The sequence below is a fragment of the Calypte anna genome, chromosome 4A (genome assembly GCF_003957555.1).
Source record: "Calypte anna isolate BGI_N300 chromosome 4A, bCalAnn1_v1.p, whole genome shotgun sequence".
NCBI lineage: Eukaryota > Metazoa > Chordata > Aves > Apodiformes > Trochilidae > Calypte > Calypte anna.
Window position 1 is genome coordinate 2,224,073 of NC_044248.1, and position 13,060 is coordinate 2,237,132.

General features: G+C 46.0%; 1 protein-coding gene across 1 annotated transcript in view; it reads left to right on the plus strand.

Moving 5' to 3' along the window:
- FRAS1 (Fraser extracellular matrix complex subunit 1) overlaps positions 1–13,060 on the plus strand; it is a 106,777-nt gene that overhangs the window by 5,276 nt on the left and 88,441 nt on the right. The window contains exons 4-10 of the mRNA XM_030449926.1: positions 617–776; positions 1,356–1,489; positions 4,462–4,545; positions 5,209–5,310; positions 5,426–5,617; positions 9,383–9,472; positions 11,359–11,506. Coding sequence (XP_030305786.1) covers positions 617–776; positions 1,356–1,489; positions 4,462–4,545; positions 5,209–5,310; positions 5,426–5,617; positions 9,383–9,472; positions 11,359–11,506 — 910 coding nt within the window. The remainder of the gene's footprint in view (positions 1–616; positions 777–1,355; positions 1,490–4,461; positions 4,546–5,208; positions 5,311–5,425; positions 5,618–9,382; positions 9,473–11,358; positions 11,507–13,060) is intronic.

The window sequence follows — 13,060 nt, forward strand, 5'->3', positions numbered from 1 at the left end:
CAAGAGCTTTTTCCCTCCCTGCCTAATTCAACATTGCAAGTTGTGGAAAAATTCACATCCTCTACCTGCTGAAAGGTGTTGCAATGCACCAACATGTTTCTTCTTGGGACCAGCTTTTCCTCCCCATGCCTCAGGGTAGGGATATTAATTTCTGCACTAAAGAGTAAGCAAATCTAAGGAGGTTTTACTCATAGTGAAGTGCCTAAAGCATGTGGGGTGGGCAGTGTTGAGCTGATCAGGTGTGTGTTGGGGCCCATGTTGAGTGTTTCTCTGAAGAAAACCTGTCTCTAAAATTTGGAGTTTGTAGTGGGGAAGGGATAGATCCAGTAGCTTGGGTCTTTGACAGTGGCTTGTTGCTGGGTGGCACTCTGCAACAAAAAGGACAAAGGACAAAAGGACAAAAAAGAATCTCCAGATTTGCTGTTCTGCCAGTATTGGCTTATTTTTTGCCCCAACAGTGGAGCCTGGAGCAAGGGCTACAACATGCAGAGGCTGACTGGGCCTGCAACAGAGTAAAGTTCCCTAATAATAGGGAGTTTTGGAAGGGGAGAAGAAATACTTAGAGCTCTCCCTGGCAGCTTTCTTCATGCCTGTCTCTCTGTGCCTTTCTTTGCAGCATGGCACACAGTGGGACAGCTCTGGATGTGTCTGGTGCTCCTGTGCCCATGGGAAGGTGACCTGCAGCCCCATGGCCTGCCCAGCCCTTGCTTGTGGGCAAGGGGAGCTGCAATACACTGCTGAGGGAGCCTGCTGCCCCAGATGTGTGGGCCAGGGGGGTAAGTATGGTGTGTGACTGGGGCACTGCCTGGCTTCACTGAGCTGAGCAGGAGGTCACTGGGAATCTCCTTCTAGACCCAATCTGGAAAACGTTTCTTGTTCTGGTTTGGTTCTGCTGGGAAGACACTCACACCAAGTGGCCCTCCTCATTCTTTTTCTGCCCTCCTGCCATATTTACATTTTTAATGGCTTCACCCTTTGGCCAAGGGGACGTGATAAGCATTGAGCAGGGAGCAGATGTGCCTGGTGTGTCTTAATTTTGGAGATTAAAATATGGAAAAAAAGGTGCAGATATTTGCCCTGTTCTAAGGGCAACTTTGGCACTTGCAGACTTGGACTGCAAGGTCCAAAAATGCCTGAGCTGTGGGATACCTTTTCTGATAGAAACTCAGTAAGAGAGCTACATCCAGAGCTCTCAATTCTCAAGTGTAAAGCCCATGAAAACCAGGGGAATCATTGCTGTCACTGCCTGCTTTGGCAAGCCAGAACCTGGAATTCTGAGATGCACAACACCTGGGCTTTAATTATGGGTGACAGAAAGTCAATTCATACCAATCCATTGCTTCCTTATCTCCTAGAACCTTGCTCCTTTGATGGACACTTGTTCCAGGATGGTGAGGATTGGCACCTGGGTCCATGCTCAAAATGTGTCTGCAGGGATGGAGTGACTCAGTGCTTCACAGCTTCCTGCCAGCCTCTCCTCTGCAGCCAGGTCAGGACCCAGGGGTTTTTGGGGACATTACTCCTGACTGCTTTTCCCTTGGCACTGCCCATTTCACCTGCAGATGTACAAATGGCCAAAAGGAAAGTCATTTGTGGGACAAGTGGGTGGTTTGAAGAAGGGGGTTTTGAGGTGTGGAAATGAAAACACAAATTTAAGTGTTTGTTTGCAGCTGAAAAGTTTGGTTTGCAGGTCTTGTTTACTTTTTTATATAAGAGGTCTAGAAATACAGTTGAAAGCAGTCAAATGCAAATGAAACTCCCCTTTTGATTTAGAGTATTCCTGCTTACATGTGCCTGTGTTTAGAAATGAACAAAACCAGTCAGGTAAGCTAGGCAAGCTCAAATAGTGACTCCCTGTTTTATGCCTCTTGGGAGAACTGGGATAGTTCCACCTCCAGGGTCTTTGCTTTGGGCAAATGATGAGTTCTCAACCCAACCAACAGGCTCCAAGTTTACATAAACTGTTAACACAGGGGTCAGTAAAGGCAGCAAACCATACAGAGTACTCCACACTCTGTACAAATGTCTCATTTTTAGAATTTTTGTTAGTAAATTGGATGTGCTTAAGGGTGTGACTGAGCTCTTCAGATATCTTTTCATTGGGCCCATTCTAATAGTTTTCTTGGACATCTTGGTGTACTCCTTTCCACCATGCTAAGGAAATCAGGAACTGATTCCCTGGAAATCCCTCTTTCTGACCTTGACTTGATGTTTTAGGGGCTGCAGTTTCCCCAGTTTTTTTTTTTTAATCTATTTAATGATGAATCCAGATGCTCCCTTCAAGGGTGCTCCCTGGAGCACTGGGAAAAATAAAAGCAGTAGTCATAACATTTTTTTCCTGTTGATGCTGACTCAGCTTTCTCTTATTGGACCAGATGTTTGTGCAATTAACACTTTAATTTTATTTTTTTTTTAGAAGGAAAGCCCACCTGTTTTCATGCATGCTGATTGTGTTTTGTTCTGGCCTGAGATACCTAGTGAATATTCCTTGACTAAATACCATCCATTAAAACAAGTTTACACCTTCTGTAGATTCTTCCATTCCCTCCCCAGATGGAGTGATGTTACCTGCTGACTGCTGGCACTGATGTTTAATCAGCTAATCATTAGGATTTAATTTGGGGGAACAGACATGACTGCACTATGCTGAGAAGAACTGGCTGAAAGCAGCCAAGTTAATGCAGCAGGGAGCCAACTCTGATGGTGTTCCAGGTATTTCCCACCAAGGTGCCTGGTGGAAAGGACCTTGGAAGGGTGTGCAAGGATCCTGTTCTGCTCTCAGTCCCACCTAACATTTTCTTGGTGTGCTTTTATCTCTGTCATTCTCTCTATTCCCTGTCAAAAGCAAATACATAAGCAGCCTACTATGGATTTACTGCTTTGGAGATTCCTACTCCTACTCCTACTCCTACTCCCTTTCTTGTGGCATGTGTAAATATTGTTTAAAAATCAGTTTAGACCCTTAATAAGGTTCTGTAAAGAGAATTTTTTAAACTTCCCAGAGAAAACACCAACTTCTATATAAAATGATCAGGATTTTCATGTGATAGGGCACAGCAGAGAGGCACAGCTGTCATGTTGGTTTTGTGTCACTTTGGTTTTATACATTCTCCCAGTATTAAACCCTCTTCTTCCAGCTTTCAGATAGCAGTGCCCTTCCCTGAGTGCTGAGGGAAAGGAATTTATGAATTAGTAGCTTACAGCAACATTCCAGTGCCTGAAAGTGGCCTACAGGAAAGCTGGGGGAGGGCTTTTGACGTGGGTGTGTAATGAGAGGACAAGGGGAAGTGGTTTATAGCTTGAAGAAGGGAGATTTAGGCTGGAAAATAGGAAGAAATTCTTTTCTGTGAGGGTGCTGAGCCCCTGGCCCAGGTTTCCCAAGGAAGCTGTGGCTGCCCCATCCCTGGCAGTGTCCAAGTCCAGGTTGGATGGGGCTTGGAGCAACCTGGGCTGGTGGGAGGTGTCCCTGCCCATGCAGGGGAGTTGGAATGAGGTGATCCTTAAGATCCCTTCCAACCCAAACCATTCTGTAATTCTAAATACTTGTTGCATGCAGGAATGCACCTGAATGTCCCTCCACATACCCAACTCAAATGCATGAAAGAGTTCTTTTAACTCTGCTGGGAAATCTCTCACTGATCACTCTCACACAATCTTCAGTTATGTATTTGAAAGCTGTTGGTCTGTCTAACAAAGTGGATGAGATATCAGTGCTTGGCATTTCTGCACTCCTTCCAGTCCACAGGTCAGTCTTCTGGTCACCCTGGTGCTGCTGGAGAGAGGTGAACAAATCACTGTTCCCAGTTGTTGGATGTATGTGGCATTGTAACAGGGGAATCACAGCTGTGCTTTGGATGGATGGATGCAGCTGAGGCATGCAGGAACTGTTACATTGCTGTGAGCTGCCAACCTAGTCCAGTGTGATTCAAATCAGACATGAAAAAGTTTAAATTAGGATAATCCATTTTGAAGCATAATTTAACACCCATAGAGTGTTATGCTGGATGGATTTAACTAAAACAGCAAATGCCTGAGAGATGGGGAGTGTAAATCACATGGCCAGAGCCTCAAACTGTGGCAGTACCAGGATAAAAAAAAATAAATCTCCTTCATCTGATGCTTTGGTCTGCTTCTCCACATAGCTTTATATATATATATATATATATGTACACCTGAATATATGTACTTTATCTCGTGTGTGTATCAGTGTATTTGAACTCAGCTGCCATCCCAAGAAGCCCAGGGCAGGAGATGAAGCAAAAACCTTTCTTTCCAGCTCTCTGTGCTGACCTCATGCTGTGGAGCCTGTCCCAGATCCTGGAGCCAAAGATACACAGCCAAACCCTGGGTGACTGGGTTACCACACAGCCACCAAATCCCTGGAGTTCCAGGCAGTGGTGCTGAGCCCCTTGTTAGCTGTTCCTGCTCTTGTTTTATTTCTCTCTCCTGCTTTCTGTTTAGGATGAAGTTATGGTTATGGCTCCTGGAAAATGCTGCCCAGAATGTGCTCCAAAGCCCTGCTTGGTGGCAGGAAGAGTGTACCAGGTAACCTTTGGCAAGCCACACCAAAAGGCAGTTGTTCACAAGTTCTGGAATGTCTCTCTCTCTCTCTCTCTCTCCCTCCCTCCCTTCTCCCTGCCATCTGACTTCTTGCCAGCACCAATAGCTTCTTACAACTATTGCATTTTTTTCTTCCTGGAAAGCCAGAAGAGTTGAAAGGAATCAGGGCTAGATAAGAATTTGCTGGCAAGTAGAAAGGAAGTATGCAAGGTGAAGCAGGTTAGGCACTTTCTTTTCACACTTTTATGAAGGAAGAAAGCACTGATGAAGGTCGAAGTATTTATAGCTTTCTTTGTATCATCTGGTTTTAATTTGATGCATTATTTAATGAATGTGTGTGTGGGGATTTTCTGTTGGTGATTATTTTCTGCTAACTAGTATTTAAAGCCTCACCAATGTTAACAGATTGTAATAAATCAGAAATAGATGCCACAGTGTCATCTGGACCTCCTGCCTCTTCTCCCTGTTTGCTGGGCATGTAAAAAAAGCATATTTTCAGCAAACTTCTTTGTTTCACACAGACATGCAGAAGGAGCCATCCTATTCCATAAGCAGTGTGGATCTGGGAAACAATTTGATTTGATAATTTGATTTGATGATTTGATACAAAGAGTGTTCAACACTTGTGTGCATATTCTGTTTCAACAGCATGGGGAACAGTGGAAAAAAAATGCCTGCACTGCCTGTGCCTGTCACAGCGGGGAAGTCCGGTGCCTGAGGGAGACCTGTGACTCCAGTAGCTGTGAGAAGGTACTGAAAGAGCTTCCTCTCTGCTGCCCTGGCTGCAGATACCAGTGTAGCCCTGCAAATGGGTGCAGACAGTCCTGCCTCAATGGTTGCTGGATTTTGGGTTTTTTTTTTTTAGGGGGAGAACAGAGTGCAGCGTCCTGGGAGGTGCTGTGAGGAGTGTGTGTCCACCAAGGGGAGCTGCTTGTATGAAGGCACTGTCAGGTACCACAGGGAGATGTGGAACAGCACTCACTGTGACTTCTGCCTGTGTGAGGAAGGGCAAGTCACTTGCCAGGAGGCAGAGTGTGCCAAAGTGGAGTGTGCCAAGGTAAGAAGGGTTTTTTTTTTTCTCAAGGTTGAGTCTTGTGATTCATTTTTTTCCTCCCTTTATCTTTTTTCTTGACTGACATCTCGAGACACTCAAAGAACCTGCCCTGCTCCAGGGGCTTGCTTCAGGCAGTTACCTTGAAAACACTTCCTAGGAAAGCAGAGTAAACTTTGGATTTTTCATCTGAGTTTGACTGCTCTGTGGGACTCATTTAACTTTGTTTCCCTCCTGTGCTGTTGTCTTCCTGCTGTAATGGAAGCTTAGACACCCACAAGTTTCCATGACCACCAGCTTTACAGGGAGCTAAATGTTGGGAGAAACATCCAGGTCAGAGGTTTCTAAAAGCTTAAGAAATGTTCATTTTATCTTAATTCTGTGTTCTACAGTGGGCTTCAGTGAGGTAGCTGGGTATGGAGGTCAGTGTTCCACTTATTTGCATTTTTTTTCATGTCATTCTTGGAACTGGAGTGAAGCTGGTAAGGTATTTTATTCCCAGGGCTGTTTACTCCAAAACTAAACCACCCATCCCCCAGGTTATATAACCATGGAACCATTTTGGTTGGAAAAGACTTTAAGGTCAAGTCCAACCACTACCCCAGCACTGTTTGCTCTGCAGTGAGTTTGCAAAATGCAATAGATTGTGTCAAATGCTTCACACAAAGACACCACAACTAGGTTTTGAGCTGCCTTTTTGCAGTGGGGTAAGAATTCTGTTTAATTGCTGGGCTAACACCTGCTTTATACCTACTACTCCACAGTGTCATCAAAGAGAAGGGAAGGAACTGAAGAATTTTCTCTTTTGGTGGCAGTGCTCTCCTGGCAGCTCTCCCTGTGTGCTATATCTTGAGTAGCAGCACCCTTGTGTTGTGTCTGAAGTCCAGCCAAACCCTGGACATAATGCATTTGCTGGGTTCAGCTGTTCTCATAAATGTTCACAAGAAAGGGAGAATCCACTCAGGGGCTCTGAGATGATGATCATGCAGAGAGGATGGATCTAGGAATAGAAGTGCCTGCTTGTTCACCTGAGATTCTGCCTTTTAAACAGCAAAAAGGCATCAGGTGTGGGACCCAAACTCTTGTCACTGGTGTAGGAATGAGCCTCTGACTTGAAACTGCATGGAGAGAGTTTTTTACTGGGTGGAAAATCATGGTTGTCATAAAACCTTGTGCATTTGCATCTGTTTCAGTCAGCTCCCCCCCTGCTTATGGCTGTAAATTGGATCGTTTACACTAATGATGATGGCATGCTGTCATGGCTCAGCAGGGAGAATTACTTAATATTCATGCTCATATCTTGGGTACAGACAAAGAATCCATTATTCAGAGAAGCCAGGGATATTTTACAGCACAAAAACTGAGGATGTTTAACATGTAGGGTTGAAAACTGGGGGGGTCAGAAGTGTGCAGCACTTTCAGTCAGTCACCCAGCAATTTTTCAGACTCAGGCTCTCACAGGTAACCACTCATCTCAAGCAGCTAAAAAAGTGGGATTATTTGTCAGAGTACAAACCACTGCAATTTGGAATTGAATGAAAGGTGATTGCTGGGAGGAGAGAATGAGGAAGACAGTGTCCTTTTTTTGTAGACAAAGTTATAGTCCCACTTGATAAAAGAGATTTGGCTAAAGTTTTATTTTTGTGCCTGGCTTCCCTGAAGATAAAGTTGATTCCTCAAGTCACCTTCAGTCATAGCTCACCTCAGTAGGAAGGAAATGTTTGCTTCTTTTCCTTTGCTTTTCCTTTTTGAGTTGCAGGTCTGGTTTTTAGGCACCTGCATCAATAAATCAGAGCTGATGTGAAGCTAGGGGCATGTAGAATGATCTCTTCATTAAGGCACTATTAATTTTCTGGTCACATCCTCCTATTTAAAGTGTAATGAGGCCACAGATATGGACTCCAAGCCCTCACACGGAGGAGCAGCATTACGTGAGGGCAGGGGAGAGGTTTAGCTTATAAACCCTCTCAAACAAACCTGTCCAGCAGCTGCCAGAGATGAAAGTATCTCTGCTGATTCTGACCTAATCTTCAAAAAGCTCTTTTCAGCACGTTGCTGATGAGCTGGGAGTACAAGTTATGTGACAGGCTGGGATAGCTGTGGAGCTGCTCAGGCTGTCAGAGAATCAAATAATCCTGCTGGAACACTTGCCAGCACCCCGGCTGAGGAAGCACACCCAGGAGGGGTGTTTTGAACTGGTTTCCAGTTCTGGGCCCCTCAGTTTAGGAAGGATATTGAGGTCCTGGAGCAGGTCCAAAGGAGGGCAACCAGACTGGTGAAGGGACTCGAGCACAGATCCTATGAGGAAGGGCTGAGGGAGCTGGGGGTGTTGAGGCTGGAGAAGAGGTGGCTCAGGGGAGACCTCATCACTCTCTGCAACTCCCTGAAAGGAGGTTGGAGCCAGGGGGGGGTTGGGCTCTTTTCCCAGGCAACTCTCAGCAAGACAAGAGGGCAGGGTCTCAAGTTGTGCCAGGGGAGGTTTAGGTTGGAGATGAGAAAGAATTTCTTTCTGGAGAGGGTGATCAGGCATTGGAATGGGCTGCCCAGGGAAGTAGTGGATTCTCCGTGTCTGGAGATCTTTCCAAAGAGCCTGGATGTGGCACTGAGTGCCATGGGCTGGGAACTGCAGCGGGAGTGGATCAAGGGTTGGACTTGATGATCTCTGAGGTCCCTTCCAACCCAGCCAATTCTATGATTCTGTGATTCTATGAGGGGTTCAGAGGAGGCCTGGGCATGGGTGCTGGCAGGAGATGCTGCAGCCTGGCTGAGGGGGCTCGTGCTTGGGGAGTATTCCTTGCCAGCAGCCCTGCCAACCCTGGAAACTACAGGGTGAGTAAGGTGGTGTGTGCAGTTGTGGTGACCTCTTGTACAGCTGCAGAAGTTTTCCTGATGTTCAGAAGCTGAGCTCAGGTTTGGAGAGCTGTGGATGGTGCACGTGGATGGTGTACATGGATGCAGAGAGATTGCATAAAACCTTTCTTTCCCCTCTTTCCTGCCTTCTGCCCCATCACTGCCTTTCAGTGTTCTCAGCCTGCAGCATGAAGGCTGGGGTGTATGGCCTTGCCTGTGCTTACAGTGCAGGAGGATCTGGTCCAGAAAAGCCACTCAGGAAATCAAAGCTGTCTTTTGAGCTGTGTTCCATAGGACAGAGTTTTCCTCTCTTCTAAATATTCAGCTTCCACCTAGGCACAAAAAAGTTGTGATAAATCAGGGCACTTTATTCCCTCCTGCTGCTGCTCAATTCTTACTTTCAAACCAAAGTTATTTAAGTGGATTCTGTGGAGTTGTAGAGTTGTAACAAAGAACAAGCTTTTTCTATCTGGAATAAATAGAGCATGGGCTTTGAAATTCTCTTGGGGAACAAAAGTAGAACATTCAAAATGCAGATAAGCTTCTATGCATTGAAATCTTGACAGTGGCCCTGTAAAATCCTGTGAACCACAGTAAAAATATGGCACTCCTGTTCTCTCTACTTGTAGTGGATTTTTTTGGGGGGGGTGTGTGTGTCTCTCTCTCTGCAGGATTTAGGGATGAAGTCATGGTCTTATCTCTGAATTCTTTGGCCTTTTCTGAGGTTTCTTCTTCAACTGCAGTATTCACCAGGCACATTTTTCAACCTACCTACAGAGATGAAGTAGGATAGAGAGAAGATAAGGTGAAATTAGATCTTGAAGATTGGATTCCAAGGCAGGAGCTGTTCTGCCTCTGCATTCCATGGTATTTTTGGTGATGTTGATTCCGTTTCAATTGCTGCAAACTTTCTCTTCACAGGGGGAAGAATTAATTCACTTGGATGGAAAGTGCTGTCCTGAGTGTATTTTGAGTAAAGGTTCCTGTGTTTACAAAGAACATACCAAAGCTGTGAGTATCCTGGTACTTTGGAGCATGTAGTAATGAGTTCTGCTCAGCAAGGTCTGGAGGAAAGGGCTTTTACCCTTGCTGGTTCTGAGAAAAATATTACTTGCAATTGTAGCAAGAAAAATAATTTCTTAATCTTCTCTGTGGATTTCTCTTACAAGTTACAGAACACACTTTTTTATAATATCTGCATCTGCTGCAGGGTTTAGGTTTGCTTTGCTTCCCTCTGTGCAGTATTATCAATCATTTCTCCTTAAAATGTAATATAAATACTCAGGTTTCCTGCACATCTCATGGAGTTAGAGATGCCTGGCATTAATCCCATGAAGCAGAGGCCACATAGCTGGGGCAAGGTGTAGATTTCTACCTGTGTTTCCCACTGATGATAATTTATCCTGCAGCAGGAGTCCATAACTTTCTGAATATTTTTAAGGAACTTTCCTCCTAAAGTTAAATAGAAAGGAAATGTTAAGGATCTTGGTTTAAATATACCAATAATGGACTTTTCATTACTGTGACAGATGAAGTCTGGAGTTAATAGCTGCTGTTTGCCAACAGATGTGAGAAATGGGAGGTTCAGTGCTGGTTGGGCTTTTTTTTTTTGTAATGCTAATACTTCCCTACTTCCCTCTCTTTCCTCAGATCTCTTACCCAGGTGAGATAAATCATATTAAGGTGTCACATTTACTCAAGCTGTTACTTTATCCCTTTTAAGAGAAGAACTGGCACAAAAGCTTCATGGGCATTTAAAAAATGTGTGCTGTCCCTTTCCTGCCTTTTTGACTTCTTTGTGGTGCCACCAAGCCTTAGACCCTCTGGGCAGCTTTGGTGGCCTTCTGAGCAGATGGCAGAGGGGGACAGGGGGTGCCACATCTCTTCCCTCCAGCAACTGGTGAAAGTGGGCAGGTGTCAGGGGTGGTTTTGAATCATAGAATCATCATGGTTTGAAAGGACTTTCAGTGTCTTTGAGTCCAACCATCAGTCCTACACCACCTTAACCACTGAATCATCTCCCACAGCACCACATCCACCCATTTTTTTAACACCTTCAGGGATGGTGACTCCACCACCTCCCTGGGCAACCTGTTCCAGTGCTTCACCACTCTGCCAGTGAAGGAGTTGTTCCTAATATCCAACCTGAACCTCCTCTGGTGCAATTTGAACCCTATCAGAGTCACTGGGGAGAAGAGGCCAACACCCCCCTCCCCACAGCCTCCTTTTAGAGAGCTGTTGGGGCAGTAAGGTCTCCCCTCAACCTCCTCTTCTCTTCTGAAGAAAGCTGCTGGTGCCTCTTCAGCACTGGGGTGGTGTTGACCAATCCTCTGGGGTGGAAGAGGGCAGCAGAAGAGAGGAGGGGAGGAAATGAAATGCTGTGAAGGTCAGCAAGAGACTTTTTAAGTGTGACAACAAGGTTATTATGCAAAGAGAGGGCTTCAGGCTGAGGTGCATGATGAGGATCTGGCTGTTGGGATCCAGAGCAGGTTCAAGCACTTCTCACCAGGCTGTGGAAAAGCAGCAGATGGGGGAAGCAGCAGAATTTGGCTACAGGAGAAAATACTTCCAGTCCAAGAAGATCAAGAGAGGTGAACAAGTAGAAAGGACTCACTGCTGACTCAGAAACACCCTGCTGTGGTGAGGGGTGCTGAGAGGGAGGGTGTGCAGGTGTTCCTGGGCCAAGGACCCTTCTCAGTGGGTGCTTTTTTATTCTGGAAAGACAAAGAAGAGAGGAGTGTCAGCCACACAGTCCCTCCGAGCTGAATCAGTCCCAGAAATGTTTCCTGTCCTGCTGGCACTGCTGTAGCCTTGCAGCTCACTCAGAGATGTGCATGCCCTTCCTGCAGAGGCTCTCCCTGCCTGCTGACTCTGCCTGCTGGGTGTTCCTCTTGCAGAATGCTGAGAGATGGGAAGAGGGGCCCTGCCGAGAATGCGAGTGCCGGGATGCGGTGGTGATCTGCTTCCAGCCCTCCTGCCCACCCTGCCCTCTGGGCACCATGGCTCTCCAGGCCAAGGGGGACTGCTGCCCACGTTGCCAGCCAGGTATGGACCCAGGGACAAATCTCTCCTGCTGCCACTCCACTTGGGTTGGGGAATGTGTTGTCACACACACCTCTGGCACCGGGTTTGTGGTGGCATCCCTGCAGCCCTCACTCCCCCAGCACCCATCTGAGCACAGTCATAGAATGTCAGGGGTTGGAAGGGACCTCCAGAGCTCATCCAGTCCAACCCCCCTGCCCCACAGCAGGATACCCCAGGGCAGGACACACAGAACACATCCAGGTGGGGTTGGAAAGTCCTCAGGGAAGGAGACTCCAGAACCTCTCTGGGCAGCCTGGGCCAGGGCTCCCTCAGCCTCACAGGAGAGAAGTTTCTCCTCATGGTGAGGTGGGGCTTCCTGTTTTCCAGCTTAAACCCATTATTCTTTGTCCTATTACTGGGCACCACTGGAAAGAGATTGGCCTCATCCTCTTGACACCCACCCCTCAGATACTGACAGACATTCCTAAGATCCCCTCAGCCTTCTCAAGGCTGAACAGCCCCAGGGCTCTAAATCTGCCTTCCCAGCAGAGATGCTCAAGTCCCCTCCTCACCCTCCCAGCTCTCCCTTGCACTCTCCCCAGTAGATCCCTGTCTTTCTTGAACTGGGGAGCCCAAAACTGGATCCAGTATTCCAGGTGTGGTCTCACCAGGGCAGAGTAGAGGGGGAGGAGAACCTCCCTGCATCTGCTGGACACACTTTTCCTGATGCCCAGCTTGAATTTTAATTTGTCTTTAGTTATTGGTTGCTAATTAACTGGTTTCCATATAATTTAATTAGGGTTTCTGGAGAGATTTATGGCTCCATCCAGAGGCTCCTATTGACTTCCCTTGCTTTAATTTGCCTTTGGCAAAATAGTATTTGAAATTATTATGCCTATTTTTATCTTTGCTTCCAACACAAGAAGCTTTATAAGGCAGGGAACTGCTCCCTTCTAAGTCTTCACATGGGTTTTGGAGTTCTGATTATTTCTTGGGTGTGGAAAGAAGAAAGAACCTGCTGTAATGCCACAGGCTCACCTTGGGCTGAATGGCTGCCAGTTAATAATTGTTTAGGAAGATTAGAGTAGCCTTCTCCACCTCAGCTTATACATTAATTTTGCATATAAATTCATTTTTCTCCAGGATATTGTCATTCTCCTTGATTTACATTTCACAGTTGTCAGGCTTTAGCTGTGGCTTTCTAATTTTTCATGTTGGTAGCTCTTCTTGTTGCCTTCATATAACTTTGGTTTTATCAGAGTGCTCCAGTTAATGTTTTATCTCAGTATAAAGAAAATAGCTCCACAGTTTAATTACACTGTCATTTGCAGGAGTGCCTTGGCACATTTGCCATATTAATGTTTTAAAGTTTGTTATTTATTGCATCCTAATAAAAATGCAAAGCACTACGAGTTGTAAAGTGAGGAAAATGGAGTTGGGGCAGTTCAGATAAAATAGTCCTGGATTTCTAAAAGGGAACAGCATCTGCACAGGCTCCTAAGGAGGGGACAGATTATAAAGTGCTCTCAGCACCCATCTGTTCTCCTCCTTACCAAAAGGTGCCACTGTGCACTG